The sequence below is a fragment of the Protopterus annectens genome, chromosome 3.part0 (assembly GCF_019279795.1).
Source record: "Protopterus annectens isolate FY-2018-M chromosome 3.part0, PAN1.0, whole genome shotgun sequence".
NCBI classification, from domain to species: Eukaryota; Metazoa; Chordata; order Ceratodontiformes; family Protopteridae; genus Protopterus; species Protopterus annectens.
The window spans coordinates 1,147,059,264-1,147,082,514 of record NC_056731.1 but is presented as its reverse complement, the minus strand read 5'-3'; the positions used below and the strand labels follow the sequence as shown (position 1 = coordinate 1,147,082,514).

The following is a 23,251-nucleotide window of genomic DNA, read 5'->3' as shown; positions in this document are numbered from 1 at the left end:
TGGTGAGAAAAAATTTTAATTAGTTTTAAATTGTGGGAGAGCGGTCTGAGAAGTAAGATCATGTGGTAGTTGATTCCATACTTTACCAACAGAGTTAGAGAACAAGGAGTCACCTCCTAGGTTTTTTGATAAGTTAGTATGAATCCACATTTTGTTTGAGGAGCGTAGATTCTTTGGGCTATTGTATATGGTATGATGAGGGCAGAAAGAATTGGAGTGTTGCTGGGTTGGTATAGGGCTTTATGGGCTGTTGTAAGTTGGTTAAATCATAGCTCGTTAAGGAGTTCAAGCCAGCCCAGTTGTTTTAGATTCAGACAGTGATGAGTCCTGAAAGGTGAATTTGTAGCAAATCTAGCAATATTGTTATATGATATAGCTAGTTTGTTGAGATTATTTTTAGAAAGGTTAGTATATATGGGGGAAGCATAGTATAGGGTAGAGATTAAGTGGGTTCTAGCTATTGCGGTCCTGGCTTCTGGTGTAAGGAAAGGTTTGATTCTTTAAAGGGATCCTAGTTTTCTGTTAATTGATTTTATTGTAGTATTTATGTGGGTGTCATAGTTTAGGTGATTATCAGTTGTAATTCCTAGAAGTTTGGTGGTGGGGTCAGGAGAAATAAGGGTGCCATTATTGGATGCAAGAGTGAAGTGTAGAGGGGTAGACATATGGGTAGGTGTAAAGAGCAAAAGTTTGTTTTTTTCGTGTTAAGGAGAAGACAATGGTTAGAGAACCATTGTTCTACAGTGCTGAAAGCTTTTTGTGTAAGAGAATGAAGTTCGGTTTGGGATGTGGCTGAACAAATTATAGTAGAGTCATCTGCATATTGAATGCAGGTGGAGAGTGGAGTGGATAGATGAAGGTCATTTATAAAAATGGAAAACAGCAGAGGGCCTAATATGGAACCCTGAGGGACACCTAGAGAGATGGGGAGGAGATTCAAAAGATGATTTTTGCCAGAGAACTGCCTGTTGTCTGTTTTCAAGGTAGGATGTAAAGTAGTTCATAGCTAGGCTGTCAAGTGAGAGGGACTTCAGTAGGTGTAGGAGGAGTTGGTGGTTAACCATGTCGAAGGTTTTCGATAGGTCAACAAAGAAAGCAGAAGAATGCATATTATTGTTGTGATTTTTGTTGATACAGTTAGTGAAGGATAGCAAGGCTGTGGTGATACTATGGAATGGGCAGAAACCATGTTGACAGCTAGTAGATTGTGATGAAGAAGGTGGTTAAGTAATTGTTTGTGGATACATTTCTCTATTATTTTAGCAAGTGGAGAGAGTAGAGCTATGGGGCGAAAGTTGGAGAAATCATTGGAGTTTCCACCTTTGTGAAGAGGAATTATGTAAGAAATTTTCCAGATAGATGGGATAGTGCTTTCTTTTATGGTTCTATTGATCAATATGGAGATGGGATAAGCAATAGCCTTAGCTCCTTTTTGCAGGAATTCTGCTGGGAGTTTATCAGCTGAGGGGGTAGTAGGTTTTAGTTTTTGGATTAGGGAACAGATATAGGATGTGGGTATTGGTTCTAGGTGGAATAATGGGGGAGGAATTGGAAGTAGGAATAGGCAGATTAGAGGTGTCGGGATAGATGGTTTGCAAGATTCAGTATAGAAGTAGTAAAGAAAGAGCTGAAGGTGTTTACCGTTTGTGTTGGGCAGTCAGGGTTGGAGCCTAGAGGATTAGGTGTGGCAGTTTTGCCTGGGTATAGAAGTTTGTTAATATTAGTCCAAAATGTTTGTGGTTCTTTGAGGGTTGATTGTTGTAGTTGGAGATAGAAGTTCCTTTTATCTAATAGGATGGCTTTTTTGTCATATTTCTTTGTTGTCTAAAGGTTTGGTGATCAATAGTATTCTTTGTGGTACGCCATTTAGCCCAAGATTTATTTCTGCAAAGGATTAGTTTCCTAGTTTGATTAGAGAGCCATTGGGCTGGTTTAGTTTTGTTTCTAATACAGCGTGTTGGGGCATGATGGTCCAGGATTGCTAAGAAAGTGGTATTGAAGTATTCCACTGCCTCGTTTATAGGGAGAGATTTAAGAGGTGACCAGTTACATTGTTTAAGTTCAGTTTGGAACAGTTCGTGGTCAAAATGTTTTTTGGTATGGACTGTTCTGACAGAAATAGGGATAGTTTGGCTTATTTTATGTCTGGCAATATACATTAGTGAATGGTCACTTAGGTCGTCTGGAAGGGTTCTTGTTGTATATGTTTGTTGTGGGCTATTTGTAAGTATCCAATCCAAGGTGCTTTCTTTATTATTAAGTTTATTTATTCTGGTGGGAGAGTTTATAGCTTGTGAGAAGCCATACAGGTTGATCAGGGAGGTGGGGTTAGTATAGCTGCATAAATTCCAGTCTATGTTAAAGTCACCTAGGACTATAGTTTCTTGAGGGAGGTTCGAAGAAAGCCAGTTTAGAAGGTATTCTAGTATACTGTGTTTTTTTCCTGGGGAAGATGGGAGCAGATGATGTTTATTGATTTGTGTGAGTTAAGCTGTAGTTTAGAGATAATTATTTCTGCACTATTATCTGAGGGTAGGTTAAGATTTAATTGCTTCCCATTAGGGGGGCACCTGACATCTGGGGCAAGAAAAACTGATGTAATGGCATCGGCTGCATGTTTTATACCCGATGACCTGATGTTATGGAAGAAGGGACAGCAACCAACGCAGGACCCAAGACTTTGTTAATCAGGCTGACTGAGTGCTACTGCAAGCAGATAACCCAAATGTAATGACTGCAACAGTGAATACACTCGAACGTCTACATTTATGGTAAGTGTACACAACTGTACTTTCATTTCCCTCACAGCTAAAGCTGTCATAGGCAAAGGTGTACTGTTTGCCCTAATGGAATATGGCCTATCTTAAAAGCCACTGCACCTAAGATGAGCACTTCAGTTTTGGAGTCACTTTCCAGCTAAAAAATGCACACCACTGCCTCTCCATTAAATAAGGCTAACTGTCTACCAAAAAGCAAGAGCTGACCTTTCACTTGGATCACTGATTCTTAAAGTCCTGCACTAGGACCCCCACCCTTTACTAAAGTCAGTCCCTATTACCCCAACCTGCAGTTCAAAAACCAGTCCCTCTCAGGATCAGCCCTACAAAAAACCCAGAGCAAAACTACATTGCACCAACCACTGTTTCTCTCTTCTAGCCTCCAAAATATGGCATGGGCTCCCTCTCATCTTAAGGGATAGTTCCACATACAGCAAATTCAAACCAGAGTTTAAAGCATACGTTGCATAAACAACCAGTGCAAATGCCGTAACTCAGGACACACAAATTAACTCCTCTTGATACCCCTGGATCAATCTTCTTGGCATCCCTAGATCCACTATTTACATTTGGACACTATCTGTATACGTTTAATAGCAGTCCTCTCTAGTTACTCTCTTCTATCTCCTTTACAGTTTTTTTAAATGTTTTCATTAAGCATGACAGTAAAAATGTGACAGAGTAAAACTAAACAAACCATACTAACATTTCTTTTATTTTCATGCAGAGTACATTTTCACAATTTTTATTCACTCCAACATTACTTAAGATTCTCAATGTCTGCCAATCCTTAAATTTCACAGTGTTCTACATGTATTCCCACAAATTCCATTTATTTCCATGTCATTTGCTTCTTCCCTTTTCTAAAGATCCCACTTCCATGTCTTTCATCTGTTCTACAATATCTGTACTTCAGTTACGTTTGGTTTAGATTTTATTTTCATTTTCTAGTAGTTGCTTTTTTGCGCCAGTAGCATTAAACTTAGTAAGGCCTTACAATGTTTGCACTCCCCAAAAAAAAAAAAAATCTTGATTATCTTTCTCATTCCCATTACACCTCCAGCTTTTGCTAACTGCAAAAGAAACATTTCTCTGAAGTTTGGAGTACAAAAATACCAATGCGAACACTTTCAAGGAAAAATTCTAAACCTTCTTAACTTTGCATCCTTGGGCACTGTAGATGCATCTTCCCATTGTTGTTTTTTTTGTGTGTATTGCCTTTCTGTTCTCTCTTTCATGTCTTTTCTAACCTTCTCTGATTGATTTTTGTAGTTATACAGTGTTTCGTATGCTTTTCGGATTATCCCTTTTTATAAAATGACATTATTGAATTATACATAATTAAATTCCAGATTGATTAGCAAATGTGTTTAAACAGTGTTTGCAAACAGACAGCAAATCTTTACCACTAAGCTTTTACAGATAAGGGTTCCCATACACACATTGTTTATATCTGGCTTTCCATTTTATCATTAATTATATTTCCAAACCATTTTATTCTTTTATCAATTCAGTCTTAATAACAGAAGCCCGCTATGTCAGAGTTATACCTTTAAAAAAATGTTTTATCCTGCCTTATGTCCTAACCCTCTTTCTCTTAAATTCCCATTTGAGTTTATGTCTAGGAGAAGTGCTCCCTTAGAAGGGTGGCTAATTATCCCTTTTTTAACATAATTTTCTGTTCTAGACTCAGTTAAAAACACTATCCCTTTCTCTGTGCCTATAGTCTAGCAATTCCTGGTAGAGACGGCAGTGTCTAACCTGCATTCCAAACTTCTACTAAGCATCATCCCACTCTGTTACCTTCTGTCTCCATTTGCTTCCAAAACCTTTCTTCTTTTGCTAGTTTTCTCCAATGTATTCTAGCCCCCCCCCCCCCTTGACTTCTTTCTATACCCTACTTGCAGTCGTCCATATTGGTAAACTCTCCCTTTCTCCATTCCCTTGCTGGCATAGTTCTTAAAATGTTGTAATTGTTGACTTTCATCTTCCTCTAACCCTGGCATAATTAAGTCTTCCATATATATTTCCATTTGTGCGTTGTCTTGGTTTCCAGATTTCTCTGCTTTATACAGATCATCATAACGTTTCCAAAATGTCTCTCAATACTTCTGTAGTATCTGTGGTTATTTTTTGTGTTACAGGTACCCTAAGTGTGCCAACAGTCCTTTCTACTTGCTGTTGCCCAAGTCATTGTGCAATTTTTTTTTTTACGCCCTGGACTTATCAAGAAGTAGTTGCTTAACAGCAGTTTTTCTAAAAATAATGCATATTATCCATATACTTCCTTATTTTCCCCTTTATCACTTTGCAGTTGCAACTCCTCTTCTGTGAGTTTCCCTTTATTCCACAGTACTTTATCCTTTTTCCACTATTTTAAGTAATATCTGTTACTTTTTCACCTATTTGTTACTGTTTTATTTTTACTGTGTTTTCAAACTCCATTTTCATTTTATCCAGTTTGGTAGCTGTCCCTTCTGAAAAAATTCTAACATCCCTAATAGCTCTCTTTTCTACTACCCATTCCTTAAATTGATCTGTTTTAACACGTGGGAAAGTGCCAATATCTCCTTTCTACTTCATTATCCTGCATTGTTGTCTTATTTTTTATTGTGCACAATCTGGTATGGTTATTGTTTATTTGTCAAAACTGTCACATTCTTCTGTGAGATACCATTTCTATCCAGTCTAGCCAAGTTCAAATACCTTACGGAGCAATATGTAAATTCTGTCTTGAGTTACTACTACTGAATTTACATGTTCTATACCAAACAATTACTTCAGAACTCTACCCTCTTTTGTTATATTTTCCCTTACTGGTACCCATGATATATCCTCACTATTGTAAATCAGGTACCATGCCTCACCCGTAAGTACTAATCTCTGCTGAAAGCTGATTATTTCTCCCAAAATTCTCTTACGTTCTATAATAGCAGGTTTAGGTGGAATGTAATTCCATGCCAACATAATCCTTCCTTGTCAGTAACCCCTTCCTACTAAAAGTGTATCATCTTTTTTTTTCCCTTGTCACTGCTGGAGTCCCTCTAGCAATCGTTGTTATTAATTTACATTTTTTCTCTTTCTTCTTACTTATTATTTGACTGTATTGTTTATGGTATTTATGCTTAGTTTACTGTATGTAGATAAACACTAGAGTGTTATGTGCTGTATTACCTGTCTCCTGTATTGTACAACCTGACTACTTATGTCAGAACAACACAGAGTGGGCCTGCAATTGATCATTATTAATCAAGCCTCCTACCCTGACAAAAAAAATAAGTAAAATGTACAATAAATACTCGGCATTTGGCAGCACAATTGGAGTACTGTGTGGAGGTCATCTAGAAAGACATAAATTGATGGAGGGGTGTACAGAACAGTAACTAAGGTAATAATGAAGTTGGCAGGTTTGAAGTTTGAAAAATAGACAAGATCTTTTTCAGATAAAATAAGGGAGGGGAGAGAGCATGTTATGTGTGCATATCCCAGTGAGCGGCTACACACTTTAAAGGAAATTTTACATAATGGTTAGGCTGGATATGAGATGGTAGATGAATATAATTATTTTCCTAAATGTGTTGTACAGTGAAAAACTACTGAAATATTTTAAGAGAGATGGATTATGTGGGCTACAGAGTCTGTGTGCAAGGGAGGGTAGGGAAAGAGGATGTGAGGTTTAGAGCAGCTACACGTTACTAGCTTAATCATTTGGGCAGACTTGACTATATTGTATGCATTTAGCCTGTCATCATTATTTAAGTTGCATTAGAACTTTGTAAGAGGCATGTTTTTTGTCTTGTAGCAAAGCTTTTAGGTTCTTAAGCTCAGTGTACATATGTAACCTGTCTGTTGAGAAACCTATGCATATATTTGTGTGCATGTGCACACACGTCTTACGTCATGCAGCAGAATGCACATTTTTTGTGAACTTTGTGTGTGTGTACATTATCAGAAGGGTCTCCGATGTGAATAAGTTTAAACCATCGTATTTTTACATTGCTGTTGTATTTTGAATGTGTAGTGAACTTTGATTTTTTTGAGTAGTTATGCTATGCTCTAATCATGCAATATTTCTTTCCCCCGTTTGTTAACAGGAAGAAATTACTAATGCAGAGAATGTGTATTTTGCACTGAATGACTACTGCAAGTCTCTTCAGTGGGGAATCACTAGCCCACTTCTGAGGTGTGATGAGGCATTTGAAACAATGGTAAACACGCTGCTGGAGAGGTAAATAAAGACCTAACATTTTCTGCTTGTGAAATACATGAAGTAGCTGGATACTTTTCTTTTTTGAGGTAAACAAAGATGTTCTCCTTAAGGATCACTGTTACAAGAAATACAAGTATGTTTGAAGCTGTAGCGACCACACAGACATCATTTCATTGGTTTCTATCCTTGGACATTACAAGAAGGCCTTTCTTCAGATGTTCTTCGTGTTTCACTGTTGCAGTCCTCACATTTGGGTTATCTGCTTGCAGTAGCCCTCAGTCGGCCTGATTAACATGATTAACAAAGTCTTGGGTCCTGCGTCGGTTGCTGTCTCTTCTTCCATGATGTCAGGTTGTCAGGGGTATAAAACATGCAGCCGACGCCATTACATCAGTCTTTCTTGCCATGCGGTGCCCAAAGCAGAAGCAGTTCGCAAGTGCCGGTCGGCCAACTCCTGAAATTTTGATTTTCGAGTTTCAGAACCGAAGTCTTCAACTAAAAGCTTAAGTACCCCATTGGGGAAACTTTTTCTTGCTCTAACGATGTCAGTAAAAGTAAATATTTGCATTTCTTGTGGAAAGCAAATACCTCATAAAGATTTTCATTCATACTGTATTCCTTGCCTAGGCCCTGACCATGATGTACCTCGCTGTCGGTTTTGTGCCGTATTTAAATCACGAACTATCCGTCGTCAGTATATTTTCATTTCTAAATATTTTGGTGTTCGGTTCAGTTATCCTGATATGTCTTCGGTAAGCCATCCGACTACCGACATTCCGAAAAAATGCAAAGACAGAGACAGGCCGCCTAGGTCTAAAGCTGCCGACGACACTTCTCCTAAGCCAGTTGCCAGTTCGCCGGTACTCAATGAGGTGCTTTCACAGCCCCTGATACCCACTACTTCATATTCGCAGGCCTCTACTGTGACCAATTCGGAGTCCAGTATGCCGTGAGATGCCTCAACTGTGGAACCTGCGGATGTCTCTACCTTGGATGGGAATGGAGCCGCTGTGCAGGCACCGGCTTCTGAGGGTGTATTTAGGCCTACTGACTTGCATATTAAACCGACGCCATCTTCTTCAAGGCCTAAAACTCAAACTATGCCTAGGAAACTGATGCCCAGACTGCATAGTCAGGCCTCTATGCCTAAAGAACAAATGATAAGAATGGACGAAAAATGGCCCTTTAATCAGGGGAAGCCAACCTTCCCCCTCTGAGACCTAGGACTGAGTTTGCTTATGATACTTCTGACCAGGATTCTGAATTTTCTGTTTCCTCTGATGAAAAGGATTTACTCTTATCTACCTATGAGAATTCTGATGCTGAGGACTCTATCCCCTCTGCATCCCCCCCAGAGAATTTGGTGAAACCTTGCATACCCTCAGGGAGCATTTTCATTGGGAAAGTCAGGATTTCTCTGATTCTAAAAAGAGGCTTAGGGATTGCTTACTCCTGCCCCAGCACAGGCCTTTAGCCATACCTCCTGTACTAGACATTGTTGATGATGCCTTTTCGGAATCTAGCTTGGCCCCTGACTCTCTACCTCCTGCTCTCAGAAAACCTGATAGGTATTACAGGGTCCCTGACTCTCACGAGTTCCTTTTCAAAAGTACTACTACAGATCCTGAAACCATTTCACAGGGACCCAAGGGCATTAAAGCTACTACTGTCAAAAATCCTGCCCCCTCTGATAGAGACTTCAGGGCGCTGGATAGATGGGGTAAGAAGGTATACATTTCTGCAACTTTGGCCATTAGGCCCTTAAACTGCCAGTTTCATATGTTAAAGTATCAGCAGCATATTATTGGTATTGCTTAAACAGAAAATGATGTTGATTCCTGATTGTGCTGAAAATAAGGATTTACAGGATTTACTGCATTCAGCTGAACAAGTTGGAAAACATACTTTGCAGTGTGGTTTTGATTCACTAGAGACATCTTGCAGGGCTGCTGTAACTGGGTCTGTACTTAGAAGGCATGCTTTACTTAAGGAGCAATCTTTGCCAGATCATGTTAAAGCAAAATTACTGGATGCTCCCTTAAATCAGGGCCGCCTGTTTGGCAACAAGGCAGAAGAATTCTTAAAAAGATGGAGAAAAAAGCTAAATCTATACAAACTGTTAAAGATTTCTTAAAAGTGCAACCTCCTAGGTTTAGTAGTCATTGGCCTTCCAAGAATTGGTCCTTTCCTGCCTCTTCCAGACCTTCTCAGTCCAAACCCAGATCCAGCAGAGCACCCAGGCTTCAGTCCCAGGGTACGCACAGGACTAAGCAGTGGGGGGCCTCCACTTCCAAATCTGGGAGTAATAACCCCCCCCCCCATGGTAAACTGTCGCAATGACTTCTTTTTAAAACTTCCAAGCACTTCTCCACTGACCGCCCCCTTTGGGGGGAAAGATTGCTGTTCATGCAAAGAACTGGGAACTCATTACCCAGGACAAATGGGTTTTAAACATAGTGTCCCAAGGATACAAATTTCACTTCTGCACATTACCAACACCAAGCGGGTGGCCAGATCTACCCCCAAATCAGTGGGCAGAGGCCCAAAAACAAGTACTTTCTCTCTTAAACATAGGGGCTATTCAGTTGGTACCAGAAGAGGAAAAGGGACAAAGTTTCTACTCCAGACTTTTCCTGGTACCCAAACAAGACAATTCATGACATCCTATCCTGGACCTGTCTACTCTCAACACCTTTTTGGTGATTCCAAAATTCAAGATAAGGACTCTTCACCAGTTGCTTCCTATGCTAGGCAAAGATGCCTGGTTGCTAACACTAGATTTAAAGGAAGCATACCTGCACATCCCTATCAGGGAAACTGGCAGAAGATACCTACACTTCAAAGCAGGCTACACACACTATCAGTTCTCTGCACTGCCCTTTGGCTTATCTACTGTGCCCAGGGTATTCACAAAGTGCCTAGCTCCAGTCATTGCATTTTGCAGGCAAAGGAATATTCAAATATACCCATATCTGGATGATTGTCTAATTCAAGCAGAAAGCCAGGACATACTTTTGAATCATCTGGCCTTTGTACAAAGGGTGCTAACTTGTCTGGGGTACACCATAAACAAAAAGAAATCACACCTGATACCATGTCAAATTATATTCCTGGGAGCAAACTTGAATACAACTTCCCAGATGACTTTTCTCACGCCAGAGAAACAATTTAATTTGACAACCTACTTCAAACAAGTGGCCACATAAACCCTGCTATCTGCAAGGCAAATACTACAAGCCTTGGGGTTCATGGCCTCCTGCATTCTTCTAATTCCATATGCAAGACTGGATATGAGGAAACTACAATGGTATCTAAAACCCTATGGTGTCAACATTCTCAGGATCTAGAACAAATAATTCCTATCATACCTTGCCTACGCCTAGAGTTTCTTTGGTGGGCAGATGCCTGCCGCCAAAACAAGAGACTACCTTTCACACAACCCCCTGCCACCCAAACCCTAACAACAGATGCATCAGAATATATGCATGGGGGGCTCACCTGGCAGGGAAATGCATTCAGGGCAAATGGAACCCAAGTCAAATGCACCTGCATATCAATCAAAAAGAAATGTTAGCTGTACAGAATGCTCTGACAGCCTTCACTGACCACATTCTTCCATGACAATTAATGGTAAAGACTGACAACTCCACTGTTATGTGGTACATAAACAAGCAGGGGCATACACATTGTTACCCCCTCTGCAGACTAGCCATGGCATTGTGGAACACAGCCTTGAGCTACCAAGTGCATCTATAAGCTCAATTCCTGCCAGGAAAACTAAATACACTGGCGGATGGACTAAGCAGAAACCTCATGGACCCACATGAGTGGAAACTGGAACCAAGGATTTTCAACATGTTGACAAGCAAACGGTGGAGCCCAGATATAGACCTGTTTGCCTCCCCCCAGAGCTATCAGTTGGACAAATTTTGCACAAGGACTCCTCACAAACAAGCTTGGAAGGTGGAAGCTCTGTCCTTCAGTTGGAAAAACTTATCAGTTTATGTCTTTCCTCCTATGCCTCTGCTCTCCAAAGTACTATTAAAGATTAAACAAGAGAAACCAAGGATGATTTTGATTGCACCAGACTGGCCACTCCAACACTGGTGTACCGCCTCTTGCGCAGTGTCACTGTTGGCCGCATGACACCTGCCTCAGACTCCTACCCTGTTGTCTCAGCATGAGAACCATATTCTGCATCCTCAGCTTCACACACTGAACCTAGCAGCTTGGCTAATTACCTAATCTCTCCTTTACCATCCCTCAGTAAACCTGTGATGGATATCATTTTAGAGGCAAGGAGGCATAGTACTAGGAAATCGTATGCTGAAAAATGGAAAAGATTCTGTGCGTGGAAACAATTTCAAGGGATGAGTACAGCAGTGCCCAATTTACCTCAGATTTTACAATACTTAACTGAGATGCTGCACAAGGGCCTGTCTTTCTCCTTCATCAAAATTCACACCTCTGCCATTTCAACTCATTATAACACAGAACCCTCCCCTCTTCTCTCATCCACTGCTCAAGCAGTTCCTCAGAGGGGCCAAAAACTTAAGACCACCCAGGAGAGCTCCAACTCCAGCCCTGGGACCTTAACTTTGTATTGGAGAAACGCAGTCTTCCGCCTTTCGAGCCAGCTGCTACTGCAGATTTAAAATTCCTTTCTTGGAAAACAGCTTTCCTTTTAGCAGTCACTTCAGCAAGAAGAGTATCTGAATTACAGGCCCTTATGGCAGTGGAACCTTTCATCATCTTTCATGCGGACAGAGTGTCCCTCTGGGCCAGTCCCTCTTTCATGCCCAAGGTGATGTCCACTGTGGTCCTTAATCAGTCCATTCATCTGCCAACCTTCTTTCCTAATCCACAGAACAAAGAGAAACGGATACTGCACTCCTTAGATGTGCACAGACAACTTAGATTCTACTTCGACAGGACTAAACCTCAAAGGAAATCTGAACAACTGCTGGTGGCATTTGCTTCAGGGGGAGAATGGAAGGCGGTTTCAAAGCAAACCATTTCTAAGTAGATAGGCCATTGCATTCATTTCTGCTATAAGCACCATGGAAAACCTATTCCACAGGGGATCAGACCCCACTCAACCAGGGCTGCATCTGCCTCTACAGCCTTTCTCAGAGGCATCCCTACCAGTGACATCCTAGAAGCTGCTACCTGGAGTTTTGTGCATACTTTCACCAAGCATTACCATCTACCAATTTTCTCTAAATCCAGAACTGGCTTTGCCACTGCAGTCTTGCAGGGCCTTATTGCTGGTCCTAGTGCTATCTAAATCACTCCTCCCATCCTTAGCTTTGGGAATCTGCCCAAATGTGATGACTGCAACAGTGAAACATGAAGAACATAGTACAGTTGTGTACACTTACCATTAATGTAGATGTTCAAGTGTATTCACTGTTGCAGTCCTGGTTACCCTCCCTCCAGCCCCCTGACTTCTTTTTGCTATACCTCTACTCTCCTTTACTATGCTTAAAAGTTTTTTTGTGTATTTGCTTTTTTGTTGGAGGTATAACCTTGTATTTTTATATATTTAATGGCTTCCTATTGGGGGGGCACCTGACATCTGGGGCAGGAAAAACTGATATGGCTTCGGCTGCATGTTTTATACCCCTGACGACCTGACATAGAAGAAGAGACAGCAACCGACGCAGGAACCAAGACTTTGTTAATCAGGCCGACTGAGGGCAACTGTAAGCAGATAACCCAAATGTGATGACTGCAACAGTGAATACACTCAAACATCTACATTTATGGTAAGTGTACACAACTGTACTTTTTGTGTCTGGTTTGCATGTCACTGGCAGACAATTTGATAAAGATAAATGGCTTGGCGAAAGTGTTTACTGAAAGTATTCAAGCGTTTTCTCAGCTGGGAGAGCTGTAACGATAGGCTAAATCAAATAGCACTTACTAATAGCACAGGCTGTACCATGCGTCTTAGCATGACTAACCTTTGTTTTTGGTTAACTCTTGCCTGTTTTTGTGGCTTCAACTTAGAACGTTTCTTCTTATTAGGAAGCAAAAACTTCAATATTTGAAGATGTACATAGTTTTGTGTGTTAAGTTAATAAGTTTTAGAGGGGCTTGGGGGGGGTTATTTGTTCTGTTTGAGGGCTTTCAAAAAATCAAAACGTTATGTAAGATGTGACATAGTTGTAAATGACTATGGCAAGAAACTACTGTATAAAAGACCAACCTACCGAACTGTACATGCATGTAACATAAAAGTTGAAACTAGACATTTAACAAAAAAGGAGTTATACATACAAGGTGGTAATAATAAGTATGTAAGAAAATTATGCTTTCTGTAATGTCTTTCAGTCTGAATGGTCTTACAGATAAATACAAAAAAGAGAGAGTAGTGAACTACGTTTAAAAAATGTAGAGTGCAAACAGCTATGCTACAGGAGACACACCTGTAAAGAACTGGACATGTGAATTTGATAAAAGTTTTCAGGGTAGTTTTTCAGTGGAATATCTGGGGCAAGGTAGCAGAGGAGTACTTATATTAATTGCAAGAGGAGCTCTATTAGTCATAGAAGTGGAAAAAAGATGATGATGGAAGGTACATAATACTAAGGGGCTACAGGCTAGGGAGAAGGATTACACTGGCATGCATTTACATCCCACCTAAAACTGCTATAATGGAACTTAAGAAGATTCTGGGAAAAATAATCAGCTTTCAGCAAGGAATATTACTTATAGGTGGAGACTGGAATTTGGTTTGCAATAGTGAAGATTTGTCTGGGGGCATAGAGGGCAAAATATAACAAGGAGGGTAGATTTTTGAATAAATTTATGTAAATGTTTGGCGTGGAAGATGTGAATTCAGTACTAGGAGTTTGGAGTGAATTTACATAAAAAACTGGGCTAGGCTGAATAGATTTTATATCTCACAGAACATGTGCATTTAATTGAAGGTCTTGAAATGCACTCAGTAACCGTTTCAGATCATGCTGTAATAATAAATAAAATAGAAATGCAAGGTAATGAAATAAAAATAAGATCCAGCCTCTTTCCCACCTATCTGTTGAAAAGAGCGGAATTTAAGTAATGGGTTTTGGAATTAATTCAGAAACTACTAGAGAAGATAGACATTTCTTCTTAAAACATAGCTAGAGAGGTGGATAAAATTACAGTGGAGTTTAAAACTAGGGTGGAAGTAAAGGAAAGGAAGATGAGGTTAAGAAGTAACAAATGTCAACCCCTCTAAATAATTCTTGTTAAAGTATTGCAAAATAGGGGAAATCTCTCAGAACAAGAAAAGGAGCAATTGCAGAATGCTAAACAGAAAATAAAGGATTATGTCAACAGTATGCATGAGTTTAGAAAGATTGCTGTTGAGCAACTGTTTGATAATAATTCTAGAGCACAAAAGCTTCTAGCACAGCAACTCAGGCAACAGAAAGTGGAAAGGGCTGTCACCAAGCTTAGGGAGCCTACAACAAGGAAGATAATAGATCCTGTAGAAGTGTTCAAAATATTTTGGAAATTTTATGATAGTTTGTATAAAGCAAAGAAATATGGAAATCAAGAAAAGGTACATATGGAAATGTTTATGGAAGAATTAAATATGCCAAGGTTAGAGACATATGAGGCTCAATTACTAACAGGATTGGAAGAGATGAGATAAAAATGGCAATGTATAAGTAATCTACAGGAAAGTTTCCAGGAATAGATGGTATTCCTGTGGAAGTTTGAAAGTTGGGGGGGGGGACTGATAAAGATCTGGATGTCTTGTTTAACAGTATTTTAAGAGGAGAAGTACCAGCAACCTGGAAGAGGGTGGTGGTAGCAATAATAATTTCCATATGATCCAGCTTAATACAGGCCCATTTCAGTACTAAACCATGATTATAAAGTGTTTGTCTAGAATGCCAAAAAGAATGGCAAAAGTGATACCAAGATTGATAGATATGGATCAGTGTGGTTTTGTAGAGGGGAGGCAAGCATTTGACAATATTAACAGAACATTGATGATCCAGGGAGAAGCAGAATGTAAAAAAATAGCACTGTTATTGGTGGGTCTTGATGCAGAGAAAGCATTTGACAGAGTAGACTGGGAGTTCATGAGCAGAACAATGGAAGCATTTGCTTTCCCTAGTTATGATTAGAAGTATATATGAGGGATCAGAAGCAAAATCTACAGTGGATGGGGTTCTCTCTAATGACTTCTGCTTGAGTAGAGGAACCAGGTAGGGTTGTCTGTTTCCCCTTTGTTGTTTGCATTATATATTTAGAACCATTGGCAAAGAAAACAAGGGACTCGTAAATTTAAGGATATAATTGGTATGTAGTCAGGAAAAGCTGGCTCTATTTGCTGATATTATTTTATACATGACAAAACCAGAAAGGGACATTACAGTGTTTGGAACATTTTAAGACAGTTTCACGTCTTCTGGTGGTACAGAATTAATGAAGCTGAAACAAAGGCAATAGGAGTAAATTATGTACTCACATACAAATTGGTGCAACAATATCCATATTTATGGGGACATGATAAAATGAAGTATTTAGGAGTATGGATTAGAAATGACTGTGTTGTGGCAGTGAAGGATGTATGGGAAGAGACTAAACAGAAGATAATACAAAAATTGAGAAACTGGAAGTTTTGTTATACGGATACAGATACTAAGATATGAGTCATTAAAATGTTTTAGTCTCTTTAATCTTGTACACAGGTCAAGCATATTTTTATCATCCAGAGGAGAAGCTGTGTATAGCAATTAAAGAAGAGTTGAAGGATTTCATCTGGGAAGGAAAGACAGCAAGGGCCATTTGGGATAAGCTGATTCTTGCAATTGAATAAGGCTGACTAGAATTACCCAATTTAAGGGGGTGTTTTAGAGCAACACAGTTAAGACTCTTATACATAGAACAAGCAGAAAACTATAATTCAAACTGGAAAGGAAAGATGATGATACAGGGAAGAATCTCGAGAAATAAGGAGAGATTGGGATTTTGGATGCAGACTCTTAAAGAGAACAGTAACAGTCATACAGAGTTTTATATTCATAAAATAGCAGGGAGTATTCTAAGAACTAAACCAGCACGAGAATGGAGAAAAGAGATTTTGCCAATCAGGATGACTGTGGTTGGGGATATAGATAATAGGCAAGAGGGGGCCAGAAGTTATTGGAGAAAAGTGGCAAAGGATATAAGGTACTGGGAGCAAATAACTAGAAAGGGAATGGTAATAGAATGGGAAGAGGCCGAGAATTTATTTGGACTGCAGGTTAGAGATTGCCTTCCCTATCAAAGATTGATAGAGTATAGACAAAGAGAAAGAAATAGAGGGTTCCTTAATGAAAGACCAGCACTGGTAGAATTTTTAATAGAATCTAGAACAGAAGCTGCCATTAAAAAAGGAATAATTAACAAAGCATGTTAAGTTGTCAATCTCGCCTTCATTCTTGCTGGATGGGTTCAGAGCCGATCCTCGGCTCCGACTCGGCACTTGCTAAGCTCGAGAGTCACTTTTACCAGCTCGAGGCAGCCCCATATCCCATGATGCAAGGCGGTGATTACCCAGATCTCGTTTGCCACTTCACTCATGAGGTCACCTTTTTTTGCCAGCTCCTGGTAAGTGAATTTAATTACTCTTTTCCAAGAGATTTAGCTATCCCAGTACCTAAATATTTACTTATTTATAGTTTGTTAGTACCTCGATTCACTTAGCCCTATTCCCGTTAGTTTTCCGTTCCCTTATCCATATTTTTCTGTTATTCAGGCCTTAGGCCTTACCCTCCCAAACAATTTCCTGTCAGGATTTGTGTTAGGTGTGTCTGTATTTTTTATTTCCCTGTACTTAGTTTTTTATATAGTTAGTGTAATTTTTGGACTGAGTGTGTGTGTGTTTGTGTTTAGAACTCAGTCATGTCTAAAGACACTAGGGTCTCAGGCTTTTAAGAAGTGTGACTCGTGCTGTCAGAAGATGTCTCTGACAGACGGTCACACTTCTTGTATTTATTGCCTGGGACCCCTACACCTGCAGGACTCCTGTGCTATTTGCCACTCTTTCAGCCAGAGAGTCCTGCAGGAACGTAGAAATAAATTGATCCTAAGGGGTCTTCTCAAGCCTGAGAGCTCCCCGGCTAAGTCTGGCTCCGGGAAGCCCTCAAAGCCATCCATGGCCCAGCCTTCATTGTCCAAGTCTGTGGCCTTGGTTCCGACTCCACCGGAGTCAAGATAGACTCCGTCCGGAGCCGATCCTTCCTTCTCGGAAAGTTTAGTATCGGTGCCGATCGGCACCATTACCCTGGCTTCGGCACCTGTGTCGGCTCCGGCTGGAGCTGATACCCTAGCTTCGAAGCCCGTGTCGGCTCCAGCTGGAGCCGACACATCTCTAACCCAGCTCGGAGCCGACAAGCTGTCAGCTCCAACTGGAACCGAAGGTTCTTCGGCTCCGATGGCTCCGTCGAGAAAGAGATCTAGATCTCCTTCACTGGAGTCTATCCACTCGGCTCCGGCCTCCCCCTTACTTTCGGAGCGGAGCCATCGGAGCCGATCCTCAAGGTCTTCCAGACTCTGACCATGACTTAGAGAGAGTGGTGAGTAGACTGCTGAAATCACAGGCACTGGCCCAGATGCTCCATAGCCCGTCTCAGCAAACGACCGCTATTCCACACCCTCCAGAAATTCCTCCTTCGACTCTCTTTCAGAGCTCGGAGCCGGAGATTATTGGTACCGTGACTGTTGGTGCTTCAGAGCCGATACCACCCCTTTCGGCTCCGTCATCTTCGACTCCTATCTCCTCCTTGAGACCATCCTTGGAGGGATCCGGTCGTCGGGCTTCCCTGGTCGGTTCCGAGGGGGCGAGTGGCATCGGACCCTTGTCCGACCCCGTTCTCCCTCTCGGGGCTTCGGCCTTGGTGAGCTCGGCGCCGACATCTGCTTCGGAGCCTTCCTTTTCGGTGGGGCCGGGGATTCCTGTTTCTTCGGAGCGGGAGCTCTCGGTCCTCCCCGGGAGGGGGGCCTTCGAGGTGATGAGGAGTGTGCTAGCCCCCAAGCTCAGTCAGCAGTCGGTTCCTTTAGCTCCTCCCTCTATGGTGCCTGTAGATGTCTCTTCCCACTCTCTTCCTCCCGGACCCAGAGATCCATCGCCCCAGGTTTCCCCATTGGGAAGAATTTCCTCTTCCGAGGTTTCTCCTGATCCCTTCAGGGGAACCCCCGCGTAAGAGGACCTGCAAGAGAAGCACTTAGACTCCCCTGAGTCTACGACATCAGATACCGACTTAGATGAGTCGGAGGGGTCCCCAAGATCCCCCCTCTGAGGATGTCTCCTTTTCAGACATCCTTGAACTCCTGAAACAGAGGGGGAACTGGCCCTCCATTAATCCCTCCGAGGATGAGTCGGTATACCTGGAGGCTTTTGGATCTCGACCCTCCACCTCCTGGGTGTCTCCGCCTTTCGACCCCTTCATGGACGTGATGGCTCGAAAGGCGTGGGCATCTCCTGATTCTGTGGAACCAGTCCCCAGGAGGACTTCTAAATTTATCACGGCCCCCACTGTAAAACAGTTCCTCACTAAAGGTGTCCCGGTTGATGCCATGGTGGTGGCGGCCGCCACCAAGAAGGAACTTGCAGATCCTTCCGTACCAGTCCATCCTCCTAACAACCCTAGGACCATGGACAGGTATGGTAAGCGGATGTTTTCCTCAGTGACCTTTGCTATGCGTTCGCTGAATTATTTATGTCACTTCACCTGACTTCAAAGAGATATCCTCAAAGAATTGGGTGAGGTAGTACAGGATCAGTCAGCTGCTGGGGCTCAAGAGAAGATTGCCTCTCAGCTGGGAATCCTAAATTCCATAACTAACTCCTCCATGTGGCTCATTTCTTATGCAGCCGATGGGGCGAGTAGAGCCGCAGGCACAGGAGTGGCTCTCAGACGTCAGTCCTGGATGCGGCTTTGCAATTTTGCAGACCCCTTTAAGGCGTCCTTCACAAACTCTCCCTTTGATGGGACAACTTTGTTTGGACCTCAGGTGAAGGACACTTTGACCAGGTGCGAGCAAGATGGCAAGACTCTTTCTGCCATAGGAGTCCGTTTCTCCACCCCTTCTAGACCTTACCCCAAAGGTCAGAAGGGAGGTAAAATGTGGTTCTGAAAATCACAGGGAGTCACGCCTGACGCACGTGGTCAGTTTACCCCCAGAGGCAGAGGGGGTAATAACAACAGACGCCGCCCTAGGGGCAGAGGGGGTCCGCAGAACCAGGGCAGCAGAGAGCCTCTCTCTGACGAGTCCTTCCAGCATCCCTGAGGTGTTGCCCGACTGCCCACCCTTGGAGGCAGTCGGGGGGAGATTGTCGCTGTACCCAGAAGCCTGGCTTTCCCTCTCTCAAGACAAATGGGTACAGTCGATCATATCCGAGGGTTACAAAATACCTTTCGAGAAAAGCCCCTTCCCTCAAAAAGGTTCCCTTCCAGATGTTCCACCCGGTCTAAGGGAAATTGCAAAGCTAGAGGTTTCAAAGCTTCTAGAGGAAAAGGGCCATCCAGCCAGTTCCAACAGATCATTTAGAGTCCGGAATCTACTCAAGGTTCTTTTTGGTTCCCAAAAAGACGGGAGACTGGAGACCAATGTTAGACCTCAGCAGGCTAAACGAGTCTGTCAAAAAGGCAAGATTTCGGATGGTCACACTTCAATCGATTTTGCCCTTTCTGGACAAAAACAACTGGATGTGCTCCATAGACCTTCAAGATGCGTACTGTCACATAAAAATCCACAGACGCTCCAGAAGGTTTCTTTGCTTTCGGCTGGGGACCAGTCATTTTCAATTCAGAGCCCTGCCCTTTGGTCTCACTATAGCCCCCAGAGTGTTCACCAAATGCATGGCAGCAGTCACGGCTCACCTGAGATGTCAAGGATTCCAGGTGTTTCCGTACCTAGACGACTGGTTCCTTTCAGCCACCACCAGGCATCAACTTCTCCAAGCCAGAGATTATACTCTACGTCTCTGCGGTCAGTTAGGAATTTCAGTCAACTTCGAAAAGTCTTCTTTATCGCCTTGCCAGTCTATTACCTTTATAGGCGCAGATCTAGACACTACTCAGATGTCAGCAAACCTAACAAACCAAAGAATCCTGGATATCCAAAACCATGTTCGGATCATCCTATCCAGCAAAAAGGTACAAGCCAGGTTGGTCCTGAAAGTGCTAGGCCTTATGGCAGCTGCCATCACACTTCTTCCTCTGGCCCGTTTTTACATGCGTCTCCTACAGTGGATGTTGTTTACCCAATGGTCCTTCCAGCAGTTACCCATGCGTCACAAGATCCTGGTGATACAGACCTGCAAAACCCATCTATCCTGGTGGACTTCTTCCCCCCTAGTCCATCAGGGCAGACCATTTGTCCCCCCGGCCCCGGTAGCCACGGTCACTTCGGATGCCTCCCTGATCGGGTGGGGGGGGGCATTATCAGGGCAGGATGGTCCATGGCACGTGGCAACCTTTCGAATACCACCTGCATATAAATGTCCTAGAGATGAGAGCAGTGCTTTTAACGTTGCAAGCCCTCAACGACTTTCTTCCCTTAGGAACTATTGCAGTTCACAAGGACAACATGTCCGTGGTATGGTACATCAACAAGCAGGGTGGGACCAAGTCCTATCCTTTGTGTCGAGAAGCTCTCAGACTTTGGCAATGGGTGATCTCCTCTCATCGGTTTCTGGTAGCAACGCATATCCCCGGGAAAACCAACATAATAGCGGACAGATTGAGCAGAGCTATACTCATGCCTCACGAGTGGTCTCTCAAACAATCTATAGTGGAGAAGATTTTTCAGGAGTGGGGCCGCCCATGCTGCGACCTTTTTGCTACACCCCAAAACAGCAAATGCCCAGACTTCTTCTCTCTCTTTCCACTTCCGGGCCATCCCCCCAGAGACGCTCTAACCCAGGATTGGCCCCGGGGACTTCTTTATGCTTTCCCCCCTTTTCCGTTAATACCTCAAGTACTCCAGAAAGCTACCGTCTTGAGAGCCAAACTGATTCTCATTGCCCCTTACTAGCCTCGACAAATTTGGTTCCCATTCCTTCATCGCCATCTCTTGGTGCAGCCTTGGCATCTGGACCCAGTTCCAGATCTTCTGACCCACCAGTCGGGTCAACTGCACCGATCCATTCGTTCCCTCAACCTCACCACTTGGTTGCTCCACTTCCTTCCTTAGCCAGGCTTCCTTTCATCTCTAGCCCCGTTAGAGATATCATAGTAGCTTCTCTAAAGTCCTCTACCAGGAGGATTTACTCTAGCAAATGGAAACGTTTCTCCTTTTGGGCAAATCTAAGAACATAGACCCTTTTACTGCCCCTATTCAGTCAGTCTTGGACTTTCTAGCTGAAATTTTTCACTCCGGTTCTTCTTCTTCCACAGTTAAAGTCCAGTTGGCAGCAATCTCGAATTTCCATGTCGGATTTGCAGACCAGAACATTATGTCTCACAAACTTTGTAAAGCCTTTCTCAGAGGGGTGTTCCTACTTAAACCCCCTGTTAGGGATCCTCCACCACAGTGGGACCTAAATATAGTGCTGGCATCCTTGATACTTCCCCCTTTCGAACCGGCTGCTACATGCTCATTAAAATTTCTTTCTTGGAAGACACTCTTTCTAGTTGCTATTACCTCGGCTAGGAGAGTGTCTGAACTTCATGCTCTCTGTGTTCGTCCCCCTTACTTGGTCTTCCACAAGGATAGAGTATCCTTAAGAACCAATCCATCCTTTTTGCCCAAGGTTGCTTCTAAAACAAATTTAAACCAATCCATTGATCTTCCTGTATTTTTTCCCAATCATTCTAACAGGGCGGAACAAAGATTGCATTACCTAGATGTTCATCGCCAACTCAGATATACTTGGACAGAACGAAGCAATTTAGGAAGTCTGATCAGCTTTTTCTTTCTTATGCTGAAAATAAGAAAGGTCTCCCTGTTTCTAAAGTGACCTTATCCAGATGGCTGTCTTCCACCATTTCTGACATTGATCAGCTTAGGGGCAAACAACTGATCTCAAAACCTAAAGCACATTCTACAAGAGGTCTAGCCACATCTACAGCTTTTCAGGCTAGACTACCCTTAGACACTATTTGTGCAGCAGCCACTTGGGCCACTCCTCATACCTTCGTTTTTCATTACAAATTGGATTTGGCCTCCAGGGACAGGGCAAGTTTTGGTTCCACAGTTCTCAAGAGTCTGTTCCATTGAGCCACCCAGGATAGAGGTGCTAGGGATGCGGTCCCATCCAGCAAGAATGAAGGCGAGATTGACAACTTAACATTTAGAAGTTATGTACCTACCATAACGTTCCATGTTAGTGGTCTTCTCTCGCCTTCTTTCTTGCGTCCCTCCCTCCTGTCCCCCTAGCCTGGACAGACCTTGAACTTCCTTTTTCTCTGGGAGATTGTTCTTCCTTGGACACCAGTTAGCTCTGGACCTTAATTACCTGGGTTCCCCTTACAGCCTTCTCAGGTTAGTTGTTCTTCTTTCCTTTGTGGAAAGATTATGGGCATTTTTTTCCTCTAGTTACCAAACGAGATCTGGGTAATCACCTCCTTGCATCATGGGATATGGGGCTGCCTCGAGCTGGTAAAAGTGACTCTCGAGCTTAGCAAGTGCCGAGTCGGAGCCGAGGATCGGCTCCGAACCCATCCAGCAAGAAAGAAGGCGAGAAAAGACAACTAACATGGAACGTTATGGTAGGTACATAACTTCTAAATATAAAATATTGCATGATAATTATAAGAATCAGTCAGAGGAGCTTAGAAAGGATTGGGAAGCGAGATTGGATAAGCAATTCACAAATAGACAATGGGGAATATATGTATATCTTTCAAATATGCAACAAAGTCTAGAAGATTTAGGATCTTTACCTCAAAGTTTTTACATAGGTATTTTTATACCCCAAATAGACTCCAAAGAATTTTTCCTCAGGTGGATAGCAAATGTTAGAGGTATGACGAGGAAGAAAGAGGTGGCTGGGAACATGTTTTTGGGAGTGTAATGAGCTGGCAGACTTTAGGGATTCCCTGCAGACCGCTCTGTCGGAGATGCTGGGTGAGTGGATTGGATTGACTGGGGAGATGAGTTTATTGAGCTACGATGCAAAATCTGAATTGAATTGCCTAGACATAGTAAAGCCTTGCTAAATCTAATTATGGTGGCTGCCAAAAAAGCAATTACTAGAAAATGGAAATCAAAGTCTAGACCAACTTTACTAGAAGTAGTGAATATAGTAACAGAGATAAAGCAACTGGAA

The 23,251-nt window shown here is 42.5% G+C and overlaps 1 protein-coding gene across 1 annotated transcript in view; it reads left to right on the top strand.

Moving 5' to 3' along the window:
- The window catches only part of GREB1L (GREB1 like retinoic acid receptor coactivator), a 3,215,862-nt gene that overhangs the window by 2,429,140 nt on the left and 763,471 nt on the right, over nucleotides 1–23,251 (top strand). Inside the window, exon 21 of the mRNA XM_044065377.1 lies at nucleotides 6,891–7,005. Within this exon, the coding sequence (XP_043921312.1) occupies nucleotides 6,891–7,005 (115 nt within the window). The remainder of the gene's footprint in view (nucleotides 1–6,890; nucleotides 7,006–23,251) is intronic.